Source organism: Mastigoproctus giganteus, chromosome 10, assembly GCF_048544385.1.
Source record: "Mastigoproctus giganteus isolate SK-2022 chromosome 10, ASM4854438v1, whole genome shotgun sequence".
Classification (NCBI taxonomy): domain Eukaryota; kingdom Metazoa; phylum Arthropoda; class Arachnida; order Uropygi; family Thelyphonidae; genus Mastigoproctus; species Mastigoproctus giganteus.
The window spans coordinates 42345033-42368848 of record NC_143584.1 but is presented as its reverse complement, the minus strand read 5'-3'; the positions used below and the strand labels follow the sequence as shown (position 1 = coordinate 42368848).

Sequence of the window (23816 nt, the reverse complement as noted above, 5' to 3'; positions counted from 1 at the left end):
CTTAAAGGTGACTACAGTGGTCTCAGGCAGTTTTTAAATTCTATACAGTGGGATCAACTGATGATGTTAAAAATAAGGAATTCTAAATGAGAAGCCTTCAAGAAATTAATCTTCGCTTTTAGTACCAACCAAGAAATACTTCAAGCTTCAGGCCTAAATGGACGTCGGATGAATTAATGAGGCTCGTAGCAGAGAATAAAAATGCATGATACGCATGTAAATTACCAATGTTTTCCAGCAAACTCCATCTCTTGCTTTGTGAAATAGCTCTTGTGTCGTAAGACCCTATGTCCATTCTTTCATGTTATCAAGCCACTTTTTTCTTTGTCGTCCTTTTGCTCTTTTAATCTTCCTTTGCAGGATTAGTCTTTGCAGGTCATATTGTGGGCCTCTTATAATATGCCCAAAGTAGTCAGTCTTGGTGACACAGAAGCCTATGGTAGATATAAGCTTGTCTGTAATCAAGTCACAGAGGATGTTAGGCAAGAAAAGGCTGATTACGAGAAATCCTTGGCAAAGGATGCAAAGAAAAACAGCAAAGAGTTCTTTACTTATGTAAACTCTAGAAGAAAGCAGATAAATCAGACTGGTCCACTTGATGTTGGTGGTTCGACTATTGATGATACTGCTCAGATAGCTGACAAACTGAACGAGTATTCTGCAACAACATTAACACGTGAGGAATTCTGTAAGGAAGAGGAAGATAGAAGTTTACTAAACTCTAACAGGGAGCTAAATGATTTTGTAATAATAGAGAGCAAAGCGGAGGAGAAATTGTTGAAGTTAAACATAAAAACACTGCATCTTCAATATAGCTGGATAGATGGAATCTATCCAGCTATATTGAAGATGCAGTAAGGGAAGTAAGCAAACCCTTAGCCTTAATTATGAGAGCATCTTTAGATTCAGGGGGAGGTCCCCATGGACTGGAGATGTACAAATGTATTTCCAATTCACAAAGGGGTTCAAAGGGTGACTTAAAATTATAGACCTGTTAGTTTAACCTGTTTGGGGAAAATAATGGAGTCACCAGTTAAAGAAGTGATGCAGGATCACCTAGACAAGACTGCAGTAATAGTTCAGCACAGCATGGGTTTGTTAAGAGGAAGTCTTGTCTGACCAATTTGATTGGATACTACAATGTGGTCACAAAGGAACTGGATGCAAAAAATAATTTTGATATAATATACTTGGATTTCAAGAAATCTTGTGATACTGTTGCACATGGAAGACTGCTGTACAAATTGGAGAGGTATGGTATTAAAGGCAAGTTGCTACAATGGATAAAGGGATGGTTGAGTGGAAGATGGAGAGAATGGTAATAAATGGACACTGCTCTATGTAAACTAATGTTATTAGTGGAGTTCCCCAGGGTTCGGTGCTGAGCCCATTGTTGTTTTTGTATTTATTAATGATATTGATGAAGGTATATCAGGCTTAATGTCCAAGTTTGTAGATGATAGATGGTTGGCAGGGCTGTTAATGACAGTAAAGACAGTATGCTACTGCAACAGGATCTATAAAAGTTAGGTAGATGGGTTGAGAAGTAGCAACTGAAGTTTAACATTGACAAACGCAAAGTACTGCATATGGGTAGCAGTAACCCAAGAGAAAAGTACCAACTGTGTGGCACTACACTCAAGGAGGTGGAGAATGAAAAAAAAAAAAAAACCCTGGGGGTAATTGTGCAGTCGGATATGAAGTTCTCTGAGCAGTGCATGCCAGCTGCCAGAATGGAGTTTTGTGAATGATATATAGGAATTTTTCTAGCAGAGACATGGAGGTGATTATACCTTTGTATAAGGCAATAGTCAGGCCACATCTTGAGTACTGCGCACAGGTCTGGATGCCTCATTTTAGGAAGGATGTAGAGTTGCTAGAACGAGTACAGAAGGACAACAAGATTAGTGAGAGGAACAAAGGGGTTCTCTTACCAGGAGAGTTATAAATTCACTAAGTTACAGCATCTGGAGACTAGACACCTGTGAGGTGATCTGATTGAGGTGTATAAGGCCTTGAATGGTTTGAGCAGGCTCAATGCTGATGGGATAATTCCGCTTGCTCAGATTAAGAACCTGAGGGGGCATAGATTCAAATTGAGGAAAGACAGTTGTAGAATAGATGTGAGGAAGTTTGACTTTAGCCAGTGGGTAGTTCACTGCTGGAATAGACTTCCATCTGTTGTGGATGGAAGTTGTGAACAGATGGGTGAAATGGGAAGGGTTTTTTTTTTTCTTTTTCTTTTTGGCTGATGCTCTATAAGCTTGCTTTTTTGTATTAGTTGAGGCATATGATGCCTCAACTAATGCTAATGCTAAATAGCCCGTTATATGGGTAAACAATCTTTACTGTAAAATTAAGGGTCTGTTTTCATTTTGATTCTTGAGGATAAAGAACTCTAACATAGAAGATGTTGCTGAGATGTTATAAAATGTCACTCTAAGGGAATTCCCTATTGAGGTTGAGTCTACAATGGCACATCCCATCCATTATATTCCAGGACTGCTGTTAGTGTGATACAGACATTCCCTCAATTTCTGGATTTTGTGGCTGACAGCCTTCGTGCTGGTTAACTGGGTATTGGAAGATGTAATCTGGATTCTTGATTCCTTTTGGCTCTGACATTTATCTTTAAAAGGTAAGCGATTAGACATGGTAGGATATCTTTGGAATATATCCCAAGCTTTGTTTTGAGCCTTTTTTGCTGCTATGCATTCTGCATTCAACCCAGGGTTTGGAAATAGTAGAACATTGTAGAAACAATGGAAGATGTTTTTAGAATTGCAACTGCAACCGTGGAAGATTCTTCCTAATGGCACCACAGGCTTCTGACTATGGAGCCTGTGGTGCCATTAGACACGTAATATGGTCAAACTTTGCCAGATGTTGGAAGGCATTCTAGTCAGCCTGATCAATCTTCCCCAGGATAACTTAAAATTAAGACATTGTCGTCTAGTAAGTAATGAAATTATCACAAGGAAGTGATCATATCCATAAAGACCCTCTTCCACTGACCAGACAAGTGTAAGGAAAAGAGAAGGGGGAGCAGATAGAAAGCTCAATGGCAGAAAATGTACCAGCACACATGTGGAAAAAAAAGGTGTTAATTCCCACATTTAGAAGGGAGAAATCACTGTCATTGACACATGCTTTAAGACTCTTCTTCTATTAATATTGGCACAACTCAAAGGGTATTATGTCCAGTGAAATAACACTGGAGATAATACCCTGAGAAATAACAAAGGACAGAAATTACACAATGAGATCATCAAGGTCTTGGAGTGGGGGAGGCAATCCCAGGTAGTAAATAGAGAGAGAGAGCAGACTGTTAATAAAGCCTGTAATAAACTGTAAGGGTGAATTGCTATGAACTTTGCTGGTTAGCAGTACAGATCCACAGACAGGTCCATCCCTAGTTCTATCCTTTTGGATGGTGGTATTATTATTATCCATATGGTGCAAGGAGGGTTATATGCTGCACCAGCCAAAAAAAAAAAAAAAAAGTTACCTTGAGAGAGAGAGAGAGAGAGAGAGAGAGACAGAAGTAGAAGGGAATCACCAGGAAAGAGAAGAATGATGATATCCAGATGGGTGTGATAAGCCCATACTCACCAGATGTGAGCCCCTGGGGTTAGGCAGAATAGAATAGGGTTTTCATTTGCCTTTAAATATGTACCTGCACACAAAAGGAAACTGGTTTATACCTTTGCAGGAGGACCTCGATGTTATCTAAATTTTGCCAGAATCCAAGACACTTCCATCATAGGAATTTAACCATTATTTGGGATTGGTGGATCCATCGGTCAGCTTCCAAATTGCTCAAAGCTTGCTTTTCTCAGCCTTGGATTTATTTCTTTTTATGGAAGTATGGACATTGTTCAATTTCCATTTCTTCCTCCACAAAGAGAGGAAGAAATGTGGATATATGTTGATGGAACATCTCCCCCACAACCTTCTGGGCATATTAAGGTTTATCAGTAAAAAGGCATCAGCAACGTTTGTCAGTTTTTACAGTTTCACCACTTTTCTTGCCTCTTGGTACAATATGTTTAGTTCTGCCTTTAATCTTTATATCTCTTTTCTTCTTTTCCCCACTGGCATGCTTCAGAGTAAATGGGGTGCTCTCCTTGGCAGTTAATGCACATCAGTTTCGGAACTGAACACAGCAATTTCATGGTCCTTTGCTCCACACCACTGCAGGACATTTGGGAGGATCCATACTTCTAGCACTTGAAGCATCTTAAAGGATTTGGAATAAATGCCCATACTGGTTTAGTATCCAATTTTGATTGAATTAGGAGACACAGGTGAACTGAATTTTAGATGATGTGGCTACTAGTGGAAGGAACAAATTTTAATCCTGTTAATGATGAACATTTATTTTGCATCTATCACTCTTTGAGTACTCAGTGCAGAAAAGATATCTTCAGACACTTCAAGGAGATCTCATTTTGAGATAGTGCCCAGATGAATTGTCCATCTTCTGGAGTATTAATACCATAATTGGCATTCCCTGAATAGAGGTGGTTCGGACGAGCATTTCTAAGTATTTATCACACTTCATTTCAATGAGGATATTCCCAGAATGCAGCGATTTTACAGATTCAAGGGGAGCAAGCCAACCCTTATGTATAAAAAAAACGTGATATTTGCCCTGTAGGTTTCTCAATGGTGGAATGTGTTGTCCAGTATCTAGGTGATGGATCTAATATAATTTCAGTTCTGGGCCTCTTTGCTGATGTAATTTTATCTGATTCATTAGCATAATTTTCTGACGGGGATCAAGTTGTGGTCTCAGAAGAAGAATTTAGAGTATCAGAATTGATGGATTTTTTTTTGGTTATGTACCTTACCCACATCACTGATAGCTTGAATCCACAGACTATGAGGGTAGGGACATGAAACTGATCCATGAATGACCCTTGTATGTTAAACCACTAGCTGATTGATTGTGCAGAGCCATCCCAGGCCCGCATATCTTTTCAAAGCAGGGCCAAAGTGGTGAACTGAAGCTGGGCCTCACAACTACCAGGATCTCTCTTTCCTGAGTTTCCACAAGTTTGGGGGGGGGGATAAAGAACTAATAGATTAACAGTAGCCACTGGCAGAGGTGAAAGTGATTCTTGCACTGCTTCTATGGGAATGAGCAGAAGCCTGGAAAACAAGATGCAGGATATTTCGGAGACTGCTGGGAGTCATTGCAGTACAAGTAAACACATGGGTTGTGTTAGGGTAGCTAAGAAAAAGAACAGGTGCATGTATATTTGTGTACACCAATGCTAGGAGTTTGGTAAATAAATTTGATGATTTTGAGGTATTGTTTAAAGCATCAAATGCAGATTTGTTGGGATATCGGAGACATGGTGTCACACAGATATAAGGAATGCAGAACTGGAATTTGGGGCATACAACGTCTACAGAAAGGATAGACAGGATAGGAAGGGAAAAGGGGTTATGCTATTAGTTAAGAAACACATAAAATCCAAGGAAGTGAAGCCAGTCGACATCGCTGGACAGTGCAGTGTTGAGTCAGTTTGGTGTGACATAAGCACTGGGAGATCAAAATTGAGAGTAGGAGTGTGCTATAGGCCTAATGACTCTGATGAGTATAATAAGAAACTGTACAGGGGAATAGAGTGGGCCAGTAAATCAGAGAGTCTTATAATGGGGGATTTTCATTTTCCCAGATATTGACTGGAATTTGTGGGTTGGTCACTCACACACTAGCAAGGCTTTTGTGGATTTATTGGATGATTGTTTTCTATATCAGCATTTTCGGGAGGCAACTAGAGGGAGTAATACTCTTGATTTGATTACCAGTAGTGATTCTTCATGCATTAAGAATCTGCAGATAGAGGAACCACTAGGTGGCAGTGATCACAGTGTGCTGAAGTGGGATTTACTCAAAGAGGTAACTACCATCAGGAGTAAAGGGAAGGGTTATTGCTTTCGTAAAGACGACTACGATGGACTGAGACAGTATTTAAATTCTATACAGTGGGACCAACTGATGATGTTACCAACAGCAAATCCAATATGGGAAGCATTCAAAGAACTTATCTTGGAAGCTACTAGGCTTTACATACCAACTAAGAAATATTGTTCAAGGTTTCGGCCTAAATGGATGTCAGATGAACTAATGAGACATACGACAGAGAAGAAAAATGCTTGGGATACATATAAATTATTCTGTAACCAAGTTACAAAGGAAGTTAGGCAGGCGAAGGCAGATTACGAGAAATATTTGGCAAAGGATGCAAAGAAAAACAGTAAAGAGTTCTTTTTCTTATGTAAATTCTAGAAGGAAGGGGATGAATCAGATTGGTCCACTTGATATCGATGGTTCAACTGTTGATGATCCTGCTCAGGTAGCTAACAAACTAAATGAATATTTTGCATCGACATTCACACATGAAAAATTATTCAGCGAGGGGAATGCCAGAGGTGTATTCAACTATGGCAGTAAGCTAGATAATCTTGTAATAACTGAGAGTAAAGTGGAGTAGAAATTGTTGAAGATACACACAAGAAAGGCACCTGGGGTGGATGGGATTTATCCAAACCCTTAGCCATAATTATAAGAGCGTCCTTGGACTCAGGGGAGGTACCCATAGACTGGAGATATGCAAATGTGACCCCAAATCACAAAGGAGGATTAAAGGCTAACAAAAATAATTATAGACCTGTGAGTTTAACTTCTGTTCCAGGAAAATTAATGGAGGCACTGGTTAAGGAAGCACTGCAGGATCATTTAGACAAGACTTCAGTTATAGCTCGGACACAGCATGGTTCTGTTACGGGCAAGTCTTGCCTGACCAATTTGATTGGATACTATGATGCAGTCACTAAAGAACTGGATGCAGGGAATAACTTTGATATTATATACTTGGACTTTGAAAGGCTTTTGACACTGTTGCGCATGGAAGACTGTTGCACAAATTGGAGCAGTGTGGCATTGGAGGCAAACTGCTGCTATGGATAAAAGAGGTTGAGGGGAAGAAGACAGAGAGTGGTAATCAACGGACACTGCTCATCGTGGACTAATGTTATTAGTGGAGTCCCTCAGGGTTCAGTGTTGGGTCCATTATTGTTTTCTGTATTTATAAATATTATTGATAATGGCATATCAAGCTTAATGTCCAAGTTTGCAGACGATACAAAGGTTGTCAGGTTGTTAAGGACACTACTGACGCTATGCTGCTGCAACAGGATCTGGAAAGGTTGAGCAGATGGGCTGAGAGGTGACAAATGAAGTTTAACATTGACAAATGTAAAGTACTGCATATGGGAAACAGCAACCTCAGAGCAACGTATCAACTCTGTGGTACTACACTGACAGTGGTAGAGAATGAAAAGGACCTGGGGGTAATTGTGCAGGCAGATATGAAGCTCTCTGAGCAGTGCAGACGGGCTGCAAGAGTAGCTCATGGTGTCTTATCAATGATTATTCCCTTGTATAAGTCAATGTAAGGTACACCTTGAGTACTGTATACAGGTCTGGAGGCCTGTATACAGTATTTCAAGAAGGATGTAGAGCTGCTTGAACGAGTACAGAGAAGGGCAACAAGGTTAGTGAATGGAACAAAGGGTTGCTCTTACGAAGAATGGCTTAAACTTTGCAAATTACAGTGTCTGGAGACTAGGCACCGGCAAGGTGATCTGATAGAAGTGTATAAAGTCTTGAATGGTTTGAGCATGCTCAACGCTGATGGGATTCTGTCTCTTGCTCAGAATAATCACCTGAGAGGACATAAATTCAAATTGAGGAAAGATAGATGTAGGATAGATGTCATTTGTCTTTAGCCAGCGGGTAGTTGGTTGGTGGAACAGACTTCCATCCCTTGTTGTGGAAGTTGATAGCCTAAATAAATTTAAGGCTCAGCTGGACAGGTATTTCAAACGAACAAAGGGGTGAAGCGGAATTTTTTTTTTTTTTTTTTTTCCTGGTTGATGCTGCATAAGCTTGCTTTCTTGCATCATATGTCTCTACTAATGCTAATGCTAAGTAGCAGTGCATGGTATACAGGCTGAGTGAGTTCTGATGGTGTTAGCCTGGAATCTAGCCTGTGGTCATTGAATTATAGTGATGCTAATCTTGAAGACTAGCAGAATCTCTGGGAGGCATCCTCACTATATAAATGTACCCATGTCAAGAAATCTGATACAGGATGAGGTATTTAGGTGGAATACAGGATTTTATCCCTAGAAAAATAATTTCACTGAGTGTGAAATTACTGTTCGAGAGTATTGGATGTGTGGTTATGATGATTGTCTTGTAGTTAAATAAAAAAGCTGAGTTAAATAAGCACGCTCATTAGTAACTGAAAAAGCCTTGGCACCTTATCCAGTTGGGTCTGTGCAACTAGGAAATCGAATCCGGCTAGTCACTGAACATTTAATACTAAAATCACCAGGGAAAATGACCTAACTGTTAGGAATATTACATTGTAGAAAGTCAAGTTGCAAAAATAGAAAGTGATAGAGTTAGTAATAGTAGTAACAGTCAGAATGATTAGTGGAGTTGGGAGAAGGATAGAGGCAACAGACGAATCTGAAAGAATGGGTTAGAAAGATTTTAAGCCAGAAAAGACTGAAAAGAGTTGATTCAAAATTATTAAATCTCTGGCAAGGATGTATTTACAAGTACCACCTTTGAAGTGAAAGGAATCATATACAGTGAATAATTAGGATAACTGAGATTAGAAGTGGTTGACACAAATGATAATCATGATTTTGTCAGAAAGAGTAAGTGGGGCTTGGCATACTGTAGGAAATGGCATCACTGAAGTTGTAACTGAGACCGTGTATATTTTCATGAATGAGGAAGGTTTTGGAATGTTTAGATTTTTTTTTTTTTTTTGCAGATGGTTGTTCTATTAATTTGACTATTCACAATGCACTTGGTAGAAAAAGTAAAAGCAGAGGGGATGGGGCATGCTGGATAAATTAATGACATTTTTGGAGTGATGTACATACTGAGACTGCCTGTCACAGACATTATTGCAAGTATGACAGGCTAGGGCTTGCTCGCATGGAGTTGAAAACACTCATGGAAATGATATTTAGGTGTCACTTGTGAGTTAAGTGGACTTCAGGCATGCACCTGTACAGTGTTGTTGTGGTACAGTAAGCATCCAAGCAAATGCCTAGGGCACCAGTTGGGTAGGGGTGCAATTTTATGGGTAATCCATACGCCCTAGACAAATGTTTTATTTTCCTAGGGTGCAAAGATATCTCACGACTGCACTGCACCTGTATTTAAAACAATGAACAAATAATTAATAATGTAAGAAATATTTACCAAAGTTGTTATATCATCTGTAAACTGCTCACTAAATCTCATTTTCCTTGGACTATCTAGGGTATTAGTTGAAGCCAAATGTTCATTCATACTTTTCACTATTAGTTCAAAAATAAACCAAGCATTGGAAAGAGATAACTCTCGTGCTGAACCACTTGATACAACCCATTGTAATGCTAATTCTTCATGTACTATTTTCCTTGTATGTGACTTGGAAATCATGAAGATAGTACCTTCTTGAACTACAGCTGTTGTTCTCATACTTGCTGTCCTGTCAAGCCCTCTATTTGTTAAAGTACCCACTTCAACATCTGCATCAGCATATATCATTATATCAGGATTACTATTGCTACGGCCACAATAAGATCGCTGCAAATGTAAGAAAAAAAAAGAAAGAAAGATATTATTTTCTCCCTTTTTTTTAAAAAAACATAATCAATACATGTTAAAAATATATATCAAAATTTGTAATACAGATTAACATACTCATATTAATAAATGCTATAATTTCAAAAATTTTAGTGATTATGATCTATTCTCATATGTTGTTTCATATTATTCTCTATCAAAGAATTATACAGATTTAACAAAATAAATAAACTTAAGTAATTAGATTTGAAAACATTTTATGAAAATACTGTTTTTAAAACATAATGAAAATGCTGTAGAATAGAAGATTTTATAGCGTATTAACGAGAGCATGTCGATTTACAATCTTCGTCATTATTTGTTTTGCTTTATAATGAAAGGACAGATAACATAAAAAATATATATATATCATATTTTTATGTTAGAGGGTGTTGAGATGAGAGGTTCTGTTAGAATTTTAGGAGAATAAGTTAATTTATGATTGTTGTAATAATTTATTTTGTTTTGTAATGAAAAAAAGACACATAATATAGAAAATTGTCTGGGATAAGCATTTTTAAGATATAGTATCATCTAATTGGTATCTCTTGGATATTCTAATTCACATTCAGAACTGCCCAAAAGTGTGTTCCACGGAATCCAAAGACTCTTGCAGAGCGATTCCAGTGGCTCTGCAAGTAATCTGTTATTTTTTATCGCGGATTTTTTTTATTTAACTTGTAGGCAAATATTACTGTTTTCAATTTATTATTAAATCTTACTATTTATAAAGATATTTGGTTTCCACAAAAGATTTAGATTGGCCTTTAAAAAAATTATAATTTATTTTTCATTTATAAAAAAAATGCAAATATCTTTTTAAATGTAGTATCACTCAAAACATAAACTGAAAAGGGTGAGCCATAAATAAAAAAAAATAATAAAAAATAATTGGAATACCACTGTTCCAGGATAGTGGATTACTACCATATCTACATCTAGAGTCATAGATATGATAGACGGCTTTCGAGGTTTGTATTTACAGGTCTGTTATTGCCACTTGGCTTGAACTGAATCACAAAAATCTGATTTAATTAACTCATTATTTTAACCCCAAGTTGGGTTTGCATGGTCATTTTAGATCCCAATGAATATTGGTAATTTTGGGCTCTTCATCTATTCTGTGCCAACAGCTGAAATTCCTAATATTATTCAAGTGTTTTTCTATTATTTCTCTATGGAAAATCACAAAATTTCTGTTATTATTGTGAAAATAGGAAACATGCAGGATCAAGTATGGAATGCTATTACAGCCACTCCCCGGCTTACGTAATACTTGACTTTATGTAAGTTTTTGCTGGTCAGTGTAAACTTAAAAAAAATCATGGAAATGTATTTTGAATCCCATAGGAATAAATGGAGGTATCGTGAAAATATTGTAATGTGAACCCAATAACACTGTTTTTTTTTGATAATTCGTTCCATGACCTTGGTAGTTGAAAATTTTGCTATATAACTAAGCTATTTATCTCTCTAAAAGATCATTTTTAAAATGGAAATTCCACTACACTTTCATTATGATATGTTCCGGTATAAGAATCAAATTTGAAGCCTTTGTGATATTTTTCTAAAACACATTTCTGGAGATCACTACCATAAAACAATAAAAACAATTTGCACTTTCCAGTTTATTGGGCTTTTCTTGTAGCGCGATCTATTACAAATGGGTAGTAAACTCAATCTTATTGCATTTGCTGGAATCCCGATAACTGGAATTGTGTGGGTTTTTATTATGGTATTATGGTGAAATGAGTTCCTCTTCAAGGAAATCATCAATCATATAAAAAACATAAATAAATTTTCAAAATCTTCTCTTCATTCCTATTTACTTATTACAATGGTGAAGGGAAGGGACCAATGGAGAGTGCAAGTGCCAGCAGTGCTGGGAAATGAAACAAAATTGATTTAGAATGAATAAATTGAATTAATTAAGAAATACGCAGGACAAAGTTTGTCAACTATTGCACAGAATTAGGTCTTGCTGCTTCAACAGTGAATACTATTTTAAGGGACAGTGCATGTATAAAAGAACGTGTTAAAGGATCAATGCATTTAAGATCAACAGTGATCACAAAACAGTGTTCAGGTGATATATCGAAGATGGAAAAGCTATTAATAATACGGATGGAAAATTAGATTCAGAAGCAAGTGCTCCTGAGTCCAATGGCCATTCAAGCAAAAGCAAGAAGTATTTATGAAATTTATGAAGATATTAAGGATAAGTATGGCAAATCCCAAGACAAGTTCATGGCAACAACGGGTGGTTTAATAGGTTCAAACATTGCACTGTTTTCCAAAACATTAAAGTATGTGGTGAAGTTGCCAGTGCCGATTCTGCAGCTGCAGAGAAATTTTGTGATGTGTCGGAAAAAATCCCTTCTAAATCTCCACAGCTCTCAACTTCCGCAGTAGCGTGCATATCAGATGGAGAGTTATTTCTGGCAATGATGCTAGAAAGGTGAAACTTGCTGACATGCCAGTCTCCTCTCTCTTTTTGTAATTTTATAGTTTTGAAATTTTTGTAATTTTGTAATTTTTCCTGTGCATAAGATAAAAAAATTGAATAAATAATTCTATTTACCTGCGTGTCGAACAGTCTTTTTTTACCTCAATCAAATTTGTGAGTGCTGCATAAGCATTTACGGAAATTCTGACTTACATAGAGTTCCGCAGAACGCAACCCTTACATAAGTCGGGGAGTGGCTGTACATTTATATATTTTTTATGCACACCTCATAATGAATTGTTTTCGAAAAAAGTATTAACCATACCTTCTTCAGTTTTTGCATCTAACAACAAAACTTCAAAGAAATTTGTCTATTGGGAGCCCGTCTAGAATGCAAAAACTTGTATTAAATAGAAAACTGTGCACTGCAAATTAAAAAAAAAAAAAAAAAAAAATATGTATATATATATATATATATACATGGTTATTCAAAATGAAGTCCGGGATTTCAGTACAGGAATTGGTTAAAACCCCGGACTTCATTTTGAATAACCCTGTATATATTTGTGTTATTATTATTATTAGCCATATGATGCAAGGAGGTCTGAGGCTTATGCTGCACCAGCCAAAAGAAATTCCCACATTACCCTGTGAGAGAGAGAGAGAGAGAGAGAGAGAGAGAGAGAGAAAAGGATGATGATATGTTACTCACACAGTACTGTTTTTTTTTTTTTTTTAATGCAATATTACTTACCTGGTGAGATCAGCAAAAAGAAGTCCTTATGAGGAAAGCTTTAAATATGTGGCTTGCACAGTTTGAAAATTAGGTTTGAAAACCTTATATTGTTTGTTTGTTTGTTTGTATTGAGGTTTAATGGCGCATGGACTACGGGGGTCATAATGCGCTAGTTCATACGGTGTGATGTGTTTCAAGGGTGTTTACTTTCGATTTCAATTGTTCATTTTAACCTGATTTATACGTTCTTGTTTAGTCTGTTGCTTATATTCACTTCCTTAGAGGAGGTGGTATAAATTGATAGCTTTAAGAAAGTTGAAGACATCTGTGCAGTCATGTTTATTTTTCAAGAGATCTGTTAGTGTAATGGCGTCATGTGTCTCATAAATATCTTTGAAGACTTGGTTACGTTCATTTGTATATGTAGGACAGTCTATTAATATGTGTTTTACTGATTGAACGGTGTCACAAGTCTGGCATCGTGGTGGTTCCTCTGCTCGCAACAAAAATGAGTGCGTAAGATGGGTATGGCCGATTCTTAGCCTGGTGAGTGCTGTTTCTTCTTTTCTCGACCTTCGACTGCTAGAAATCCAGTTTTCAATATTCGGCTTTATTTGGTATAATTTGTTTGCAGTTTGCTGATTCCAGGTTTCTTGCCATTTCAACTGGCAAATACGCCATATCGCAGGGTTGTAATCGGAATACGGGACTGATATATCCTCTCCGATCTGTAGTTCGGCTTCTTTGGCTGACTTGTCTGCTGCTTCGTTTCCCGCAATCCCTGTGTGTCCTGGGATCCAGCAGAAAAAAATATCCTGTTCATTTTTGGCGCAGTCAGTTAATATTTGCCGTATGTGCCAAAGGATTGGGTGTTTGGATGTACCTATGTTTTGCATGGATTGTAAGGAACTCAAGGAATCTGTATATATTGCACTTCTCGTGTAATGCTTATCTTGTACATGAGTTAAGGCTATTTTTATTGCGTATAATTCTGCTGTGTATACACTGCACTCTTTCGGTAGCTGTTGTGTTAAAGTTATATCTGGGAATACAGCTGCTGCTCCCACTAAAGTGTCTGTTTTTGAACCATCTGTGTATATTGGAATATAGTCAGGAAATTGAATTCTGTGCTCTGCATGTAACTGTTGGAAGATTGTTGACGGTATCGCTTTTTTATTCCATTTCTGAAAGGAGAAGTCGCATATCGGGATATGCGAATCCCATGGTGGAGGAGTATGAACTGGCATGTGTGCTATTTTGTCTATATTAAGGTTATGTACTGCCAGAAAGTCTTGCATTCTAATTCCCAGGGGTCGGTTTGCTTGTTGGCGATTCTGATATATGTTTCTGCATCATGGATCAAAGAGGGTCTCCCAAGTAGGGTGTCCTTGCATAGATTTTATTTTAAATGTATAATACAATGCGAGTTGCTGTCGCCTATGAGTTAAAGGTGGTTCGTTGGCTTCAGCATAGAGACTATATATGGGAGAGGTACAATAAGCGCCAGTAGCTATGCGCAGTGCATTGTGATGAATTGGATCCAGCCATTTCAGAGTTGTTTTCCGTGCTGAATCGTAAACTGGGGCTCTATAGTCCAATTTTGATCTAATTAGTGCTTTGTATAGGTTTAGTAAGGAATATCTGTCTGCTCCCCATGCTGTTGATGAAAGGATTTTAAGTATGTTCATGTGTTTTGTACAGCTCTTACGCAGCTCTCGGATATGCTCCACGAATGTGAGTTTCTTATCTAAGATTAGTCCGAGAAATTTTGCCTTCGGCTGCGTTGGTATATTTTTGCCTTCTAATTTTAGTTCGGGATCAGGATGGAGATTTCTTTTGCGACAAAAATGTACACATATTGTTTTTTTGTGTTGACAGTCTGAAACCGTTATCTAGTGCCCACTTACTTATATTGTTGATTGCGCATTGCAATTGTCTCTCGACAGTTCTCATGTTCTGTGCCTGACTAGAGATACTAAAGTCATCAACATAAAGTGCATGTGAAACCGAAGGAGGGAGTTGATTTGTGATCGAATTAATCTTTATGGCAAACAAAGTGGCACTCAAGACTGAGCCCTGTGGAACACCTTCTTCTTGTTGGTAGATTTTAGAGAAAGAAGTTTGTACTTTGACTTGGAAGGTTCTGTTCATAAGGAAGTTCTGGATAAACACAGGGAGATTGCCTCTCAGTCCAGCATGGTGCATATCTCGCAGGATCCCATATCTCCAAGTGGTATCGTAAGTTTTTTCGATGTCAAAAAATACTGTAACCATATGTTGTGATCTGATAAATGCATTTCTGATGTTGGCTTCTATCCTGACTAGATGATCCAGAGTAGATCTTTGATGTCTAAAACCACATTGCGTGTTTGTGTAGATGTTATTTTCCTCTAGATACCAAATCAGTCTTTTGTTTATCATTTTTTCTAATAGTTTTCCTAATCAGCTGGTGAGGGCTATTGGTCGATAGTTGCATGGATTTGTCAGGTTTCGGGAAGAAAACCTTAGAGGCGACTTGACTGAGCTGTTTAAGACTCGGAGAGGCAATAGGATGTGGATGAAATATTCAAGGTTATAAATGATTCTAGAACTAAGGGTCATAAATTCCAGTTACGGGGAAAGATGTTTGGACTAGATTGCAGGAAGTTTTATTTTGGTCAGCAAGTTATGAATTACTGGAATAAGTTGCCTGCATGGATGGTAGAGACAGAGTTTGAGGAAATTCAAAGGTAAGCTGGATTGTTACCTACGGGAGGAGGGAAATGCATAGGTTGTCTATTTCCTTTTCTCTTAACATTATTTATTTTATTTCTTTATTTATTTATTTTTTTTTGGCTGGTTCAGCATAAACCTTAGGCTTCCTTGCACCACATGGCCATTATGAATACTAATACTATTACCAGAACTCTTTCTGGATATGCATTTGTCTTGTAACAAAATGTCAAGAAAAATATAAACTTCCCTTCTAAAATTGGTATTAGATTCAAATATTCATATGACCACTGTTGCTTCCATGCAAATAAAAGTGTGTGAACTTTTTTTTCAAAATCATTTCAGTAAATTATTTAAAAATATATATATATTAGCTTTATGTGAAGCATATGATGCAAGAAAGCAAGCTTATACAGCATCAGCGAAAAAACAAAAAAAACTTTCCTGTATCACCCATCCATTCATTCCAAATGTTTCTATAGAAATTTATTTAAGCTATCAACTTCCACAATACCAGATGGAAGTCTGTTCCAGCAATCAACTACATGCTAGTTAAAGGCAAACTTCCGCACATATATTCTGCAACTGTCTTTCCTCAATTTGAATCTATGTCCCCTCAGGTTCGAAATCTGTGCAAGTGGAAGAATCCCATCAGCATTGAGCCTGCCCAAACCATTCAAGGCCTTATATTCTTCAATCAGATCACCTCGCAGTGCCTAGTCACCAGACACTGCAATTTGCAGAACTTAAGCCTCTCTTGGTATGAGCACCCCCTTTGTTCCTCTCACCAATCTTGTTGCTCTTCTCTGTACTTGTTCTAGCAACTCTACATCCTTCCTAAAATGACGCATCCAGACCTGTGCACAGTACTCAAGGTGTGGCCTGACCATTGCCTTATACAAGAGGATAATCACCTCCTTGTCTCTGCTAGCAAAATTCCTATATATCATTCACAAGACTCCATGATCTGCTCTGGCAGCCTGCCTGCACTGCTCAGAGAACTTCATCTCTGACTGCCCAATTACCACCAGGTCTTTTTCATTCTCCACTTCCCAGACTGTAGAACAACGCAGTTGGTACTTTTCTCTTGGTACTGCTACCCATATGCAGTACTTTGCATTTGTCAATGTTAAACTTCAGTTGCCACTTCTCAGCCCATCTGTCTAACTTTTCTAGATCCCATTGCAGTAGCATACTGTCTTTACTGTCATTAACAACTCTGCCAACATTTTTATCATCTGCAAACTTGGACATTAAGTATGATATACATTCAACGATATCACTGATAAATACACAAAACAACAATGGGCCCAGCACTGAACCCAGGGGGACTCCACTAATAACATTAATAACATTAGCCCACATAGACCAGTGTCCTTTTATTACCACTATTTGTCATCTTCTACTCAACCATCCCTTTATCCATTGTAGCAATTTGCCTTTAATGCCATACCACTCCAATTTGTACTGTAGTCTTCCATGTGCAACGGCATCAGAAGTTTTTCTGAAATCCAAGTATAATATATATTATTATATATATTATACTTATACTCAATATATATATTATTCTTCAGTGTATTTTTAATTTAGGAATTTCAAGAAAATTTATCTATCATTAGTAGTACAGTAAACCCCCGCAAATAGCGGGGGTTACGTTCCTGAGAAATGTCGCGAATACCGAAAACGCGAATACTGAGTTATGGCTCCCATAGTAATAAAGGGGTTCCATTCCAAAGTATGAAATATATAAGAAAAACTAGTCTAAAATTTTGTCTATGTATGTATGTATGTATTATATGTACCTTCATAATATGACTATGTACATAGATAGTACATAGTGAAATGCAAGCATATGGCATCGAAATGAAAATAAGAAACAATTTAATATTAAATGTAATATTTATTAGAAATTTCAAACAAATCTTTCAAACCAGTGCCTTTGCTAGCTAAAAAACTTATCCCTCCAGTGCTATCACCAGTTTCTCTAAGGTGTGGATAAAGGAGTTTTGCTTTTTCAAGAATGATGAGTGAACTTAACGGAATTTTATTTTGAGTTCGGTCTTCTATCCACAGATTTAAAGACTTTTCCATTTTTTCTAATTTAACATCACGAGTTACAGAGCAAATTTTTGAAGCAATTAGCGTGTTTTCACAGACACTACGGCGGATTTTTTCTTCCGATTTCTTGATTGATCGTACCTTTGACTCATTGATTTTATAATGTTTTGACACTGAGGAGACACTTTCACCATTAGAAATTTTGTCTAATAACTCAATTTTATTTGCTAATGTCATCACCTTCTTTGATCTTTTCACATTTCCCTTGTTATTCGTAGCCATATTTTTGTACGGGTTAGAAAGAACTTGTCCACAATAAAATCACTTTCTTCCATTAACACACTAGAAAAAGTCTGTTTTACACTGCAAAATGATAGATTTATCATTTTTGTAAGCATATCAATTTATAAATTGATAAATTTATTCAATTTATAAGCATATAAATTAAAAGCAAACGATGAAACCTTCCATGACAAGCGCATAACACATACTGAACAAGGATTAGCGAGAAACATCCACGCTCGCGGTTTTGTCACCCCTCTCCCACCACCCACTGAGCACTGTTTTGACCGGGAAAGATAATTTTAGCCATGCCCATGTATTTTTATGGCAGAAAATATTCACGGCGCTTTAAAATTCACATTTTTTTAGATTTCATTTTATATAAAATCGGCGATCGCGAATACGCGAATACAGATACCGCGAATAGCGGGGGTTTACTGTATTATAAATTTTTAAATTGCAGTCACAACGAAACATGACACTTTTTTGTGTATAATTAATGCTGCTAGAAATATGATAATTTAGCATGGTAAAATAGTAAAATAATAATCTAATTGACCAGAATGAAAAAAAGAGAGAAATTTTCATAAACCGTGTAATTACCAAGTGTCTAAAAATCAGGGTCTACAAGACTCCCAAACACCAAGGAGGATCAGTAATTGTCACACGCTAGTTGACAAGTCAAGTTTCTCTGTAGCTAATATTATGTTATGGCAGTCAAAATTGATAAATAAAATAGGGAATGTGTGGAACAAATAATTTCCTACCCTTAGTTGTTGTTTTTTTTTTTTTTTTTTGTTTTTTTTTTAAATTGTAGTAATAACAAGTAGTATGATTCTATGGGTTAGACATATCATAGATAAGTTGATGTTATGTGGACATTCCAGCTGCTGCTGTGAAGGGAACACACTGTAATCATTTCTTCCCAATTTAGGAATGCATATGAGTGGGAGGAACACTGCTAATCACATTCAAACCATTGTTAGAGTTAAATGTTCTTTGGGTTAAAGTATTAATGACCACAGAATGATATGCTTGAATCAAGAATTCTGGCTTGTCAACATGTCTTTGATTAGGGAAAAAATACTATTATATATAATAATATACTTTAGGGCATTTTGTAACATAAGAGGGGTGCCATCCTGCCCAAGAATAATGAATGCTATCAGGCAAGTTTCCCTTCTGAAGGTTGTAGCTCACAGACAGAACAGAATGAAAATGTTTGCTTGTTATGTGATTTGCCAAGATTCTGATCATTTCTGATATTGAGATGTGCCTCGATTTTAGAATTAAAATACAACAGTAAAAGTATCATAATGAAAACAAGACATGAGCCACGGCAGTTTGTTTGTTTCGTGTTTGGTTTTTAGGAGCATTAGCAACTAAGGCCATATTGCTCCAGGAATATGCAGTGACCATTCCCTGACCTTTCCACATCCTCCGTATTTGGTGGCGACTGGCTCGAACCTCGGTCTAATCAAGAAGTGTGTGTGATACGCACTGCTGCTGTTGTTTGTTGTTGTTTTTGGTTTTTAGGAGCATTAGCAGCTTAGGCCATATTGCTCCGGGATATGCGGTGGTCATTCCCTGACCTTTCCGCATCATCCGTATTTGGTGGTGACGGGCTCGAACCCCGGTCTAATCAAGAAGCATGTGCTACGCACTGCTGCTCCTTCCCACCTGGCTACGGAGGCGCCTGAGCCATGGCAGGCTCAGCCTCATTTGATCTAGCGGCATGAACAAGCATTTGGCCAGAAAATATTGCATTCAGGACTTTTTGAGAATATAAATTTAATGATGAGACAGAGACTGAGTCTGTCACTTCAGTTGAAAGCAGAAACTGATGAGAATCTGTAAGTGGTGGTGTACAATCATGTGAATACAAACAAAGATCTACACACACACACAGAGAGAGAGAGAGAGAGAGAGAGAGAGAGAGAGAGAGAGAGAGAGAGAGAGAGAGAGAGAGAGAGAGAGCTGATTTTGACAGATCAAATCTCATCTAATTTAGAAGCAAAACTGTAGGAGTGTGGTTAAGAACCTGACTGCACTGCAACTTTTACCCACTAACCCCCAAACTTATAACCTGGTTCCTGTGACAGAGACCTAGTTTGTTAATACAGTTTTAAGTGAATTCTGGGCCTTGGCTTATGCAGCTATCTGCTTAGACAGGAATTTCAGAGGTGGCAGTGTAATGAATATTTATAAAGAGTAGTGAAAAGTGGAAAACAAAAATTGATATTTGTAACAATTCAAACATAGAGTGCAGTCACTGATATAAAAAAAAAAAAAAATACAATTAATCTGTGTTATACTCATATATCCTCCCCTCAAGTATCCTACCAGATGGCAGTTTTGTTGTGAGCAACTTCAAGGTACCCTGTACAGGTTAATGATTCTACAATGCAATGATTGTTGAACTTGGCATAACCTAAAACAAATATGCACCTTCCTGATGAGGAATAATTGTTTGCTTGCCCTTGGGTTTATTGATTAATTAGTACCTATAAAGTCACAAATAATGGACACTTTCTCCAATATCTTGGAGGACATTATTTCATCTCATCTTATCTCATGGATGTATTAATATGCAGATTGGGATGGTATCAAACTATTCTTAAAGGAAAATGAATGGCCACAAATAATGAACAGCAAATGACATCCATACTGCTAGGCAACACCTTGAGCAGCAACCACACGATGTCACCCTCTCTGGCACTGAAAATTTTATTCCTTCACATTGGCCCACCCCAGATAACTTTTCCAATTTCAATTAGTAGACAAGTTATTACAGCAGTGAAAAGGAAATATGCTCTACACAGAATTTGTGCATTACTGAAGTCTAACTGATTATGAAACTTTCTCCATGGTCTGTAGGGACTAGACTTCTAATCTACTTACTATACAGAGCCTATGTAAACTCAATTCAATCTAATCTGCTGCAAGGTGACAAAGTTAACCCTCTTTCAGTCGAAGAAGGCCAAACAGAACCGGATAAAATTTCATTGTTTTCACAGTACAGTAAAATCTTGTTAATACAAAGTACTTGTTTATATGAAGCACATACTATTCCCTGCGAAAGGATAGGCTTTTCTATGTAAATATATATTACAAAGTAAGTTTTCACCCTGTGAAAAATAAATACTGATATTTTGTATGTTTAATACAAATCTTGGCACAGCTCTCCGATTATTGCCCCAATTATTGCCTCTGGCCACCCAGTTCACTAACTCCAGAAGACTGGTTCTGACTTGTTAGAAATTACTTTTGTGTAAACAAAACCAATTTATAGTAGCTACAACGTAAGTACACTCTGTAAAACATCCTCCTGAAGGATGACCTGTTAAATTAACAAAAGAATATAAACAGTTTTACTAAGTTGTTAATATACACTCCCTTGCTCTCCACAGGATTAAAGTCAGTTGCAATTGTTATACCAGTTCAAAGAGTCTTTTGCTATAGTATAAATTATTTTTTATGCCATTTTATCTGAGCTGATGTCGTTTTTGGAACTTGAGTATTTAAATTAATTTAAAATTTGTTTATATTAAATCTTATTTAGCAGGGTTATGGCACCAAAACATAAACGGATGGAATTAAGGCTGGAAATTAAACTGAAAATTATACAAGAGGCTGATAGGATTGGTCGAATTAAAACAGACATTGAAAAGGAATACAATGTCCCTTTACCTACTTTATCTACAATACTAAAAAACCAAAAAAAAAAAACTTGAAGAAGTGCATGATGCTGTATCAGCGATAAAAAAACAGGAAACAAATTCATGGTCCAACAAGAGGAGCTTGAAACAAAACCTTTTCAGTGGTATCAAAAAATCGTTCATCTAATTTGACTATATCATGTCCGATTTTGCAAGAAAAGGCAAATTATCTAGCTCGGCATCATGAAATTAGCAACTTCAAATGAAGCAGTATCTGCCAAAGATTTCAAGACAGGAATAACTTGGTTTCACAAAATGTACATGCTCAAACCATTCAAGGCCTTATACACCTCAATCATATCACCTCACAGCTGCCTAGTCTCCAGATGCTGCAACTTGCAGAACTTCAGCCTTTCTTCGTAAGCACACACCTTTGATCCTCTCAATAATCTTGGTGACCTTCTCTGTACATATTCTAGCAACTCTACATCATTCCTAAAATGAGGCCTGAAGGCCTGTATACAGTACTCAAGGTGTGGCCTGACCATTGCCTTATACAAAGGGATAATCGCCTCCTTGTCTCTGCTAGCAACATTCCTATATATCATTGACAAAACTACGTGGCCTGCTCTGGTGCCCATCTGCACTGCTCAGAGAACTTCATACCTGACTGCACAATTACTCCAGGTCTTTTTCATTCTCCATTTACCTGAGTGTAGTACCACACAGTTGGTATATAATCAAACTCTAACAGAGAGCTAAGTGATTTTGTTAAAACTGAGAGCAAAATGGAGGAAAAATTGTTGAAGTTAAAAATAAGGAAGACACATGGGGTGGACGGGATCTATCCAGTTATATTAAAGGAGGCAGCAAAGGAAGTAAGCAAACCATTAGCCATAATTATGAGAGCTTCCTTGAACTCAGGGGAGGTCCCCATAGACTGGAGGGGTACAAATGTATCACCAATTCACAAAAGGGGTTCAAAAGGTGACACAAGTAACTATAGACCTGTTAGTTTAACTTGTGTTCCGGGGAAAATAAGGGAGTCACTGGTTAAAGAAGTGTTGCAGGATTATCTAGACAAGACTGCAGTAATAGTTAAGACACTTTGGTCCTTGAAGTTGTCACAGACATTCTCTCAGATATGCCAGACAATCTGTTCTTGCTACCTGGGAGTCTAAAACGCTGATGGAACTGATATTCGGGTGACACTCAAGTCAAAGTGGACCCAATTTCGGCGAAGTCCGGACAGTCTATGACAGCCAAATCCTCTGCTTGCACCTTCACGATAGTGGGACTGTTAGTAATACTGGGTATAACCTTCATGCACAAGTACATGGTAGGTAACCACCCAGGTGTGAACCAACGTAAGCAGGGGTCGAGGTGTGGGGCCCACACCACATGGAGGAATGCCGCCCCTCTATGTTACCAGGCAGTACTAGGTGGTAGATGACTCTCATCAACCGGTGAAATACCACCACTTTGCTTATTGGAGGCTTGAAGTGTTGGAACCCATGTTTAGTCTCTAGAGCTAAGTTCCGGCCAACCCTTCCCTATCTCTTCCATCATGCAGTATGATTGATGATTTTTGAGGTTATGATGAATGTCGTGGCGAGATCCAATATTCCTTACATTTCGAGGGTACAGCTCTAAAACGGTGTTCGCAGGCCGGCCGCTAGTTAGTACACCGGACTGAACCTATTGGTAACTCTCTAGGAAGCTTCCGGATCAGCTAGTGTATAATCTTGCTACCTCTACTCTGCCAGATAGTGACTGGAGGGAGTCCGAGTAGTGTGTATGCGGGGAGCATTGTCGAGGCCACGTTATGTCAAGGATCTGGGTATATTCTTACCACATGTACGCCATATCCAAAAATTTCATTACTTCATACAGCATGTTCCACCCACTTTTTCTTACTATTGAATACACCATGAATTGTCAAAATAATAGAGCAAGCTTATCTGCGAAAAGATCTAAACCTCCCAAGGACTTCCTAATTCATTTCACAAATATACGTGGTCTCAATTCTAATCTCAACGATGTCCATTTCTACTTGTAGTCTTCCAAACCCCATGTACTTTTTCTGACTGAATCTCAGTTATAAGTTGATTCAACTACTGCTCATCTCAGATGTCCAAATTATTTGCTGTATGATTCCTTTCGCCTCAAAGGTGGTACTTGTGCATATGTCCGTTCTGATATTCCCTGTCAGAG

At 37.6% G+C, this 23816-nt stretch overlaps 1 protein-coding gene across 1 annotated transcript in view; it reads right to left on the bottom strand.

Annotated features, from left to right (window-relative positions):
• Window positions 1–23816, bottom strand: part of Zir (dedicator of cytokinesis) — an 869757-nt gene that overhangs the window by 486732 nt on the left and 359209 nt on the right. Inside the window, 1 exon segment of the mRNA XM_090382918.1 lies at window positions 9302–9670. Coding sequence (XP_090239044.1) covers window positions 9302–9670 — 369 coding nt within the window.